Raw genomic sequence first — 10,421 nt, forward strand, 5'->3', positions numbered from 1 at the left:
TATTAAGTTGTGACAGACAGACAGACAGACATAATAGAGACCACCACATACAGTAACTGATCACAGGGTCGCAGAGGAGCAGAGAAGAGCAGAGAAGGTGAGTAGAGCAGCAGCGTAGAGCAGAGTAGAGCAGCAGCGTAGAGCAGAGCAGAGTAGAGCAGCAGCGTAGAGCAGAGCAGAGTAGAGCAGCACTAGAGCAGTGCTTCATTGTGATAGGAAAGAACAGAACGCCCAGGGGGCAGGAGGACCTGAAAAACCAGCTGCAGTGATTACTCTTACCAAGCCACAACAGAGAGAGAGAGAGATAGAAAGAGGGAGGGAGAGAGAGAGAAGGGGAGGGAGAGAGGGAGGGAGAAAGAGAGACAGACAGAGAGTGAGAGGGAAAAGGACTAAGAGAAAGAGAGAGCAAGAGACTGATATCACACAGCCCTGCCTCCTTCACACACGCCACCACAGAACCAACAACTCGGCACTTCGTTTTTCTCGTAACAATCGTTCTCGTCCGTCCGTCTCTCCCCGACTCTTGGAATACCTGGGAAGAAACCCGTTCCTCCCCGCTGCCTCCACAGACCCCTCCCCCAGCCCGGTGGGCCCCGACAGAGGCAGAGACGTGGACTATGCCCCCCCCCAGGTGAGGACGCGGGGGCCAGGTACTGCTACTGAGTCCGGAACTGGATCCGAGAGTTGCTCAAGGACAGTTAGGTAAGCCCCTCTGCTACTCTGCTGCTCTTTCCCTCCTTCTCTTCTTTCTCTCCTTCTCTCTTCTCTGGTCTCCCCTGACCAGAAACTGTTGTTATTGTTGTTGTCGTCAACCCCCTCAGACTAGGTGTTGGTAGAAGGGGGTGGGATGGTTGGAGACAGGTGAGACTCAGGTGAAGAGGAATAGCTGACATTCTAGGGAACTCCCCAATATCGTATCCACCACTACTATTGTGCCACAGGAAAGGTCATATGGCTGGAATTAGTTTTGAATTCCTTCCTCCCTCTCTTTCTCCCTCTCTATTTCTATCTTCCTTTATCTCTCTCCCTCTCTGTGGCTGTGTTTGTGGAGTGATATTTGGAATTGGAATTGAGATTGGGTTAAATGTTTATGACAGGCTGGACCAGGGTGACAAATCTACTTTTCCTGAACAGCATTGCTAGTCTTAAATCATGTTCATGAATTTCTAAATTGTTTTCATTTTATTTACTATATTTTACTTTTGAATACTAATTATATTTCAATACGTATTCAAATATTTATTTATCACTTATGATCATGCCTTCATTACCATCTGAATTCTGGTTTGTTCAACACATGACATGGCAACACATGTAACTTGGTCTTCCTGTGAAAATAATACGTCTAGACTCCAGAACTCCTGATAAAATTCAGCTTGTGGCAAGTCGGTGTGCTCACCTTAGGAGGTTCCCACAGGACTCCACTTGCTATATGGTCAAACAAGGCACTGAAAACGTTTCAGGGCTTTGAAATGAGTCAGTAGCATAATTATGATGATTAATAACATTCTCTGGTGTGTCTCCCTGCGTTTTGTGTTGCAGTTCTATAATTATCTCTGGTGAAAGACAGGGTGCTTGGAACAAAGTACTATGAGATCAACGTGTCCACTCAGTGCAGAAATCCTGTACATAGTTCATACACGTATTATCAAACAGGTAAACTGCTTATTTCTGTTTTATTAGGAACAGAAATCTGAAAGTTACAACGTTTGTCAACACTTTTCCTTTAGACCATTCTTTACAAGTCACACATTTTATTACTGTTTAGTTAATAGTTGGTATAGAGTGTTGCCATTTCACTTACCTTTGTGACGAGCCTGTGTGACAGACCGTCAGCTAATTGACGTGATACCAGCTCACCCTCAGAAGAGAAGTGGAACTAACAGGTGCAGCTGTAGCGTGCAGCTGACCTCTCTTTGATTGACTGCTTTAATATTGACTCATGTCTTCATTTGATTTGGGATACAGATGACTTCAGGAGTGTGTGTCTGTATGTGTGTCTGCATGTCAGTGTGTCTCTGTGTGTGTTTGTGTCTGCCTGTTCCTTTGTGTGTGTGGAGTCTGTACGTGTCTGTGTGTAGCAAAAGTTAACAAGCTTGACGTTTTCATGAGAAGAGGAAACCATATTGTTCCGGAGATTGACAGTCCATTCTCAGAAGAGACCAATAAAGCAGTTGCTGTTTGCTGAGGGAAGTGAGAAGGATATTGAAATGGTACGAAAGTCAGATGCTGGTAGATAGAACATCAAACACTGGCTGAAACAGTGGGAGTTGGACAGGTTGCTTAGCGCTACGCTCATTGTCAACTTAAAGATATATATATATTTTTTTAAACAGTATTGTTGTATCAACATTTATTCTTCAGCTCTATAACCACATCCCTATTGCGTGTGTGACTAACCTGGGAAAATACAAGAAAATATTTGCTTAGCAATACCTGTCACCTCTGCAAATAGCAAACATGATAGATTAGTCATTAGTAATATGGGGCTCTTAATGTTGAGTCAACAGGGGAGATGTGGTAATGTAATATTTGCGATGGTGAAGTAAAACCTGCAGCAAGAGAACTGCATAAGGAGACAGATTTCTCTATTAAGTTTATTATTCACCATCTGTTTCTCAAATAAAAAAACTGGACTACTTGTGGAGTTTGCTGCTCTAAAGGAGTTCCAAATTAAACATAATCAAATTATTTGTTCCCATCACCTCCAGAACACTGTGACCTCCATTTTGAGTGAAAGGCATACTGCTATACAAAGGTCCTGATTGACTGAGCTCAGCCTATGAAACACACCTTTGTCCTTGCCTGGCCACCTGAAGTCTTTCTTAGTCATGTTATCTGGTTTGAGCTCTTTTCTGTCTATTCTGGTGAAAGTCTATTTTCAATCTATCTGTTGTCAAATCTCTAACACCCCTTTAATGAATCTTCCTATCATCTACGGCAGCGATTCCCAAATTGCAGGCCCTGGCCCACTACTGTTCCGCGAGGGTAATGCAGGGCCGCCGAACCAATGAAATTAAAATATAAAAAATGAATAAATATCAACATATGTATATATACTGTTGGTAAATTATTATAACAATTCTTAAACATTTCAAAATGACTTTTTGAATTCAAAATCCCTTCCAAAAAGTTTTGAAGGGTTTCAAAAATATTTTCAAAAAGGTTTCTACAGGTTAGAAAAAAGTTTTGAAAAAAAAGTTTTGAACGGTTTGAAAAATTTTCTACAACATTTTCCAAAGGTTGAAAATATATTAGTTTTTTCAAAAATAGGTTTTTATCATTGATGAGTACTTGTTGAGGACTCTACTAAACTCTACTGTACTCTATTGTAGTCTGCTCTGCTTTACTCTACTCAGTTTTAGGCTTCTCTGTTCTCCTCTCTCCTCCTCTCTCCTCTCCTTTCACTGTGTATGAATTTGTTTCATTTTTCAAAATGTTTCTAAAGGTTTGAAAAATATTTTCGACAAAAAGGAAAAGTATACATATTTTCAAAAAAAAGTTTTAAAAATACTTTTGAAAGGTTTGAAAGATGTTTTTGAAAAAACAAAAAAGTAGGTTTGCATCATTGATGAGTACTTGATGAGGACTCTACTAAACTCTACTGTACTCTATCGAAGGGCTCGCAACTAACTTTTTTCCAGTACCGTCCCGAAGTACAAAATTAACCGCCCCAAACTAAACTTGACCTGTTGTCCCGCAGTTGTCCAAAAGACTATGTTGAACTATTCCCTACATCTTTTCTATCGGGGCTGTCTGTCTCTATTCATCTGATCAGGACGGGACGCCGTTAATTTCGAGCCCTCTTTTAGGAACCCTGGACAAAATAAGATGAACCAGAATCTGCTGTTTTTTGGATCACAGAAAATATTGGTCCTATTTTAGCTACCTGTGAGAAACCAGCCTTTAATTTGTGTGAGATTTTGGGTGTTTGTCTTGTGTATTGAACTGCCTGGATAAGTGATGCAGTTTGTAAATTCCATTACATCAGCAGCAACAGGTTTGTTTGACTTGCTGGTCTACGACTATTTGGAATTGAATTAGATTAGTCAGAAGTATTGTCCTGTCATGAACTAATGACCTACCTAGTTCTATCAGCATTGACATAACACTTACTTAGGGGATTGTATTCATGGGGCTGTAATAATGCAAACAATATTGCTTGGCTTATGATCTTATATAACTGTGTATAGCTGAGGCATATTTTTCTCCCCCCTTTGTCTCTCCATCTTTCTCCTTGTCTCCCTTCAATACATATATACAGTACATTCATACATACATACATAAGTGTCAGATTATTGAAAGTAATCTTTTTACTAGTAATGTTGCTGACTTTCACTCTTAATCTCTGTGTGCCTGATTCAGTTATCTGCCTCCTCTGTGGGTGTGTGTGTGTGTGTGTGTTGACTGCCCGGGCAGCAGCTACACGTAACAGTACAGAGAATGATCTTCCGTGTTCCAAGGTTTTCAGCTTTTTATAGCTGATGCAAATGCTGTTCCTTTCTGATAATATTGAGCTCCCAGTTGGCTAAGAGTCACTACTGTGACACCGTATGTGTGTGTCTGTTTGCGAGTGTGTATTAACGTGCGTGTGTATGTGTCTTCCGGTCTACGCTGTATTCAGGAGCCCGTCTCCTCCTGAAGCTACTGTCCTGGGTGTGGCATACACAGCGTCTGCATCTGTGTAGATTTATGATCCATCTCTGACTCATACCCCAGGAGAGATGAGATCGATGAGAAGATTCCCTCCAGAGCAGACGAGAGAATGAGTCAAGCCCACAGATGCTCTGAATGTCGCTGCCGTGCATTGCATGTAAATCCATGTAATCACATCTTCGATGTCTACATGTCAGTCCCCGGCTAGACAGGAAGCTCATCGGCCTTAACTGACATCCCACGAGCCTTGGTTCCTCCCTCAGACTGTTCTCCCTCCCCAGCGATGTTCCTACTTGGTAGTATTCTCATCATTTGTTCCATACTTGAGACACACAGGCTGTGTTTTCCCTGACTAGACCAACACCGGCCCTCAGAACACATCCATTTCCCAGAACCTCAGCAACACTGTTTACTGAGTGATCAAAACCGTCAATGGCTGATAAGACACAAACAGTAGACCATTTCATCGAGTAGTAAACTGCAGATGCACAGCTGCCCCTTCAGAGGACTGGGAGGTAGGCATCTAAGGAACACACAGTACCAGATCACCTGATCCCCTGGGTCGGCCTAAACTCAGACAGCAGGGGTGGTTTGGACACAGGTGGTTTCAGTGCCTGGGGCAGTGTGCCAGACCAAATGCTGACATCAGATGTCTTCTTGGTCTAATGGTGAAGCCTGTAGTTTGGCGACCAGGAAACTAGTCCTCCAAGCTAAACATCTAGGTTTGGTTTCTGTGAATCCATCTGGCTTTTCAACTGTGTAGTCATCCCATTCATTTGCATTGTACCATTCGACGCAAACTAGTATAGTTCTCTTTTCTCACAATAGTTTGCTAGTATAGTTCTCTTTTCTCTTCATGTATGTGTCCCTTGATCTGTCTTCCCTTTGATCTCTCTTATTTTAATCTAACTTCCTTTCGTCTCTTTTCCTCCGACAGAGTAGTAGAGAGAGGGAGGCAGGGGTAGAGAATGGGTGCTCAAGAGAATTCATCTAATTCTCTTACTTTCCCCCAGGTCCTGCCTGTCAGATTATACTTTACTTTACTTTATTTATTTGATCAAGAGAAACAGTGTACAGTCATAAACATTAAAATGTAAATGCACCCAATTGTAGCCAAAAGGCTCATTTCCATTGGCAGTCCCTCTGCCAGAGGGACAAAGGGGCAGAAGCCCAGCTGGACAGGAGTCAGAGCTGAAGGAATGTGTGAATACAATCTTACGATCTTTGCTGTCTTACTTGTAGGGTGCTGCTGAAGATGCAAACTTCAACTGTCCTACCTACTGTGACTAACCACACAACAGTGTTCTCCAACGTCACCTTCACCACCAAGTCCCAAGAACAAATCCTAACCCAGAGTAAGTCATTGGTGTGTGAGCGTGAGTGTGACTGCGCACCTGAATACCTCTAGGTGTGTTTGTTGTTGTCTTGACCTACTTCTCCAACACCTGCAAATCAAACTTAGATCTTACACCAAGTGGATGAACACCCCCGCCCACTAAAAGAATAAATAAATACATTCATTTAATTTATAATGCACTCTCCATTCAGCTGAATCTCAGAGTGCCACAGTACATAGTAAGAACATACAGTAGTTAAAAACAAACTATAATAAAACAAATGTAAAAAGTATGAAACGCCTTTCTGAATAAAAAGGTTTTGAGGCCAGTCTTAAAAGAGGCCAGTGTCTTTGTAGCCATAAGGTGGTCAGGGATGCTGTTCCACAGGCGCGGCAGAAGAAAACATCCTACACACACCCTGACCCATGGATGTTGAAATCAATATGCTATTATGACTGTAGTTAAGATAAGCAGGACTTGTATAATATAACGCCCCTGTGCGTCACTGCCTCTAATCAAGATGTACTGCGAGGGAGTGCCATATGTTAACCCCTTCACTGACACAGGAACTGACAGACCCCTGTTCATATGAACAAAGTTTGTCAGCTGTAATTAGATTCTGTGTGGGATTATTTCTGATCGTTTCTTTCTCTATTTCTCTCTCTCTCATATTGTCAGGTTCTGGGGCCATGATTGCTGTCATCGTTCTAGGAATCATCATCATTCTTGCCATTCTACTTGTCACCCTGAAGACCTACAACAGGTCAGGCAGCATTCTTTATAGACAAGCCTCTCTGAGCATGTGCTGGAGGTCAGGGTTAGGGATGATCAGGCACCATTTCCTGCAGACAAGTCTGTCAAAGGAGGAGGTGTAGTATAGACTGCCTTATATAGGAGGTGTGTTGGGTCAGTCCATTCAGTTACACATAGCTGGTATCTAATGTCACTTGTTTATGACACTTGTGACGGGGTTTCTGACACTTCTGGCCTTATCTCCCATCCTGACCTGAGAAGCTATATCATGAAAAATATGTCCATTATCGCTATCCTGTACAGTACATCAATCAACACAAAGGTTATTCATGATATCATGCAGAGTGTACACAGTCCAAATCAAGGAGCGTGTATTCTCTGTACCCCTAGGCGGACTCATGCTTCCAGAGTAATGGGTGGAAGCTCCAAGCCCCGGCAGCCGAAGATGTCCTCTTCCACTGTCCAGACCAGCATGGCCAACGGCAACCTGAGAGTCGGTTCCGCCATGCGCGACATCGCTCTCGCAAACCGCACCACAGAAAACGGTTTCCGTATTCCCCGGGTCGAACTTTCCAACATGGACACCCACAACGTGGAAAACCCAGGCAGTACAGACAGTGTCAACAATTCAGAGCATGTCAGCACGATCAGCGGCTCCACTGTGATCACAATACACGACATCCCTTCGCTGGGAAACACATAACGGCCCGGCCCAGGATTGGCCAGGGAACAGGATATCTAAGACGGCAACTTCACGCTGGGAAACAAAACATGAACAAAACAGTGTCGTCAGAAGAGTAGGAGGCAATGAGAGACGTTATATTCAAGCAGAGATGGATGGATTCTCTCTGTAAACGTACACTATTATTCTGTTGATCATAGTGTTGGGATCAGGAAAGACTAGCCTGTGTATGCATGTCAACTGTGCCAACTATCTGCCGCTCTGCATATTTGCCAGTGAAGGGGAAGTGTGTGTGTGGTCGCCTGTATGTGTGTGTGTATGTGTGTGTGTGTGTGTGTGGTTGAGAATGCCCCAAGGGCTCCAAGACCAACATTTAATAAAACCTTTTTTTAATGTTAGACATCAAAGTGTTTAAGACCATGATATACTCTGTAAATGTGTGTTCTTAACCCTGTGGATCTGATCTGCAGATAATTATTAAATTAAACCTGTTGAATTTGATATCAAAGGATTTTGCACTTTGCACACACCTTGTTCTGTATTTGTTATGTTTTGTGGTTCTTTCATTGCAACTAATATTGACAAATAAACGTCATAATTTGTATTGTGTGGTACATTGTGTAGATTTCCAATTGTGGTGACCGTTGAGAGGAGTAAAACGTTAATTCCGAGGATATGGGGCCCTCCGCTGGTAGAATTGTGAACCGGAAAAGTAAGGCTGCATTCAAGATCATGGTTTTAAGCAATAGCTTACGGACGACATTTTATACAATTAGAAAACTAACTTGATTGTGAATTTTCAAAGTCTGATTACACGTTGACTGTTCTTGCATACACACATATAATCTTGCAAATATTTGATATTTGGTACAACTCGGTGTCCGACATAGGCGAACTATTTACGTGACTAATACGTAATGCAGCTTAGTATTGATGTTTACAATGGTGTCGTTGGGTGAGTAGCACAAGTGCGAAGACAAGCTAGTTGACTAGCAAACTGTTTTTTCAAATTTAACCGTATCTTAATTTTGTATCTGTGCTGCAAGTTATCCGTATACTGTATAAAACGTATGGAAGGAATGTTCTAATTTGTATAGTTAGAGATGTAAACGACGATGAATGAACACGAAGTGGTTATTCAAAACACTTCCGGAACTTCAACTAAAATCATTGCTATATTCAATGTCAATTTAGCTAGCTAAACGATAGTATAGTGCTGTGTAGAATTGACAGAAACTATCGGGAAACGCTCCAATAGTGAATGGGCAGGGATTTCTAGCAGTCTAGTTTAATGTTCCTCTCTTGCAGTGGAGGTAATGTGTCTGGTGCTGGTCGCAGTGTTGTGGGGTTGCACCAACCCGTTCCTGAAGAGAGGGACCGAGGGAATAGAACATGTCAAACACAGCACCAAACTTCTTCAGTTCATGGCAGAAATCAAGTTCTTGTTTCTAAATGTCAAGGTAAACTCACACCTGTATACGCTTACACACACGTACACGCACTCACAGCAACTTGTCTGTAACATGTTATGCTGTGTCCCCAGTACCTTATCCCGTTCTTGCTGAATCAGAGTGGCTCCGTGATCTATTACTTCACTCTGGCTACAACAGGTGAGCACAGAGAACTCAGAATTGTGAAATGGAACGTCTGCCTTACCTTTCTTAACCATGAACAGAGTTCAGGCTTCAGTTTGCAGACAAAAACCGACTACATCTTCCTCTCTCTCCTCTTCCTCTCCTCTAGACATGTCCCTGGCAGTACCAGTGGCCAACTCCCTTACTTTCGTTTTCACCCTCCTCACAGGAAAACTGCTGGGTGAGGAGTTTGGAGGCAAAAGTAAGTATGCGGTCATGACGATGCCACTAAAGGCCCTGAATTGATCACTAAATAGTTTGAATGTCATCTTTGGGGTTCTTTACACATTTTACATTCCTTCTCTCTATTTCTCTCCCCCTCCGTCTCTCTCTTACACCCTTCCCACTGACTGTTCCCAGAGGAGGTGGCTGGGATGATTCTCACCATGACTGGCATCACTGTGTGTGTGATCAGCTCTATTACTGAGACCAAGATGACACAACAGCAGAACATCACACACACCTCACCCTAATGTACACACACACACACACACACACAAACCTTTGTTTAAACACACACGTCTCCACACCCTAAAACCATCCACCCGGACCTTTCTATTTCTCTTTATTATAGGCGGTGTTCATCCAGTTGAGTCTGTTTTCCAAGGACCAAATTATGACACTGTCAAGACATGCTTGTTAAGGAGCTCTACACATGGGTTTGTTTCTTAACGAGGCGTCCATATTGTAGTTAAGTAGGGCTAGGTTTAATCTCCTCCTAGTTTGTGTGTGTGTGTGTGTGTGGGGGGGGGTGGGCGGGGTGGGAGTGTGTGTGTGTGTGTGCGTGCTTCAGCAGAAGCCAACAGAGCTGGCTAGTCGAGTGTCGAAGAGGAGAGACTGTGAGTGAATGCAGTTGGACCCAGGCTGACATGCACAGCACAGCACTGTGCCAACCAGCTCCCACGGCGGAGGAAGCAGCGAGGGGCCTGCCGGGGTTCAGACAGGGTTCAGCCCCACATCCAGATTTATGACTCATCCATAGAACGGACCAATGACCTCCCAACACACTACCCCTTCTCTGGCGTTTCTCTGTGCAGAGCCTATACAAGCACTGTGTAGAGGACACCATGCAGGCAGGGAACAGACCAGACACTGTACAATTGCTGTTCAGAAGGCTACCTTGTGAATGTTGTGTTTATTTGTTGCACTGGGGACCAACAACGATAACATCCATAGTTTTATTTTCAGACCAATTACTTTGCCAGTCGGATAGATAACGTTGCTGCTATTGTATGTTGTAAGAACTATTGCAGATACTGTGTTTGAATGAATAAAGTATTTTCTGACTAAACATAATTCTTAATATATATTTTTTTAGATAGATTATGTTGAAATAAAAAACATACTCAAAGGATTATT

General features: G+C 42.9%; 2 protein-coding genes across 5 annotated transcripts; both read left to right on the top strand.

The window, feature by feature from the left end:
- The first annotated feature begins 322 nt into the window (after positions 1-322).
- LOC124487795 (non-compact myelin associated protein) lies at positions 323-8,032 on the top strand. Of its 3 annotated transcripts, none has more exons than XM_047050130.1 (4): positions 323-702; positions 5,899-6,011; positions 6,672-6,756; positions 7,137-8,032. In XM_047050130.1, the coding sequence occupies exons 2-4, from the start codon at positions 5,912-5,914 to the stop codon at positions 7,447-7,449; spliced, it is 498 nt and encodes a 165-aa protein (XP_046906086.1). In that variant the 5' UTR covers positions 323-702; positions 5,899-5,911; the 3' UTR covers positions 7,450-8,032. The 3 variants fall into 3 exon arrangements, with proteins under 3 accessions (XP_046906086.1, XP_046906095.1, XP_046906101.1); XM_047050139.1 differs by lacking the exon at positions 323-702 and adding an exon at positions 1,397-1,656; XM_047050145.1 differs by lacking the exon at positions 323-702 and adding an exon at positions 3,627-4,952.
- A 100-nt stretch (positions 8,033-8,132) lies between these two features.
- tmem234 (transmembrane protein 234) lies at positions 8,133-10,353 on the top strand. Of its 2 annotated transcripts, none has more exons than XM_047050216.1 (5): positions 8,133-8,383; positions 8,737-8,888; positions 8,972-9,038; positions 9,232-9,264; positions 9,423-10,353. In XM_047050216.1, exons 1-5 carry the CDS (start codon positions 8,362-8,364, stop codon positions 9,533-9,535), a joined length of 387 nt encoding a protein of 128 aa, XP_046906172.1. In that variant the 5' UTR covers positions 8,133-8,361; the 3' UTR covers positions 9,536-10,353. The 2 variants fall into 2 exon arrangements, with proteins under 2 accessions (XP_046906172.1, XP_046906163.1); XM_047050207.1 differs by having other exon boundaries at positions 8,138-8,383; positions 9,172-9,264.
- Positions 10,354-10,421: the final 68 nt, after the last annotated feature.

The sequence above is a fragment of the Hypomesus transpacificus genome, chromosome 3 (genome assembly GCF_021917145.1).
Source record: "Hypomesus transpacificus isolate Combined female chromosome 3, fHypTra1, whole genome shotgun sequence".
Lineage (NCBI taxonomy): Eukaryota > Metazoa > Chordata > Actinopteri > Osmeriformes > Osmeridae > Hypomesus > Hypomesus transpacificus.

What these genes read in the sequence shown, in the direction of transcription:
- tmem234 (XM_047050207.1), top strand. Translation starts at nt 8,362, where the DNA reads ATGTTTACAATGGTGTCGTTGG. An exon ending in CTTCACTCTGGCTACAACAG is followed by an intron (nt 9,039 to 9,171) that starts GTGAGCACAGAG and finishes CCTCTCCTCTAG; the next exon opens with ACATGTCCCTGGCAGTACCA. An exon ending in TGAGGAGTTTGGAGGCAAAA is followed by an intron (nt 9,265 to 9,422) that starts GTAAGTATGCGG and finishes GACTGTTCCCAG; the next exon opens with AGGAGGTGGCTGGGATGATT.
- LOC124487795 (XM_047050130.1), top strand. Translation starts at nt 5,912, where the DNA reads ATGCAAACTTCAACTGTCCTACCTACTGTGACTAACCACACAACAGTG. An exon ending in AGAACAAATCCTAACCCAGA is followed by an intron (nt 6,012 to 6,671) that starts GTAAGTCATTGG and finishes TCATATTGTCAG; the next exon opens with GTTCTGGGGCCATGATTGCT. An exon ending in ACCCTGAAGACCTACAACAG is followed by an intron (nt 6,757 to 7,136) that starts GTCAGGCAGCAT and finishes CTGTACCCCTAG; the next exon opens with GCGGACTCATGCTTCCAGAG.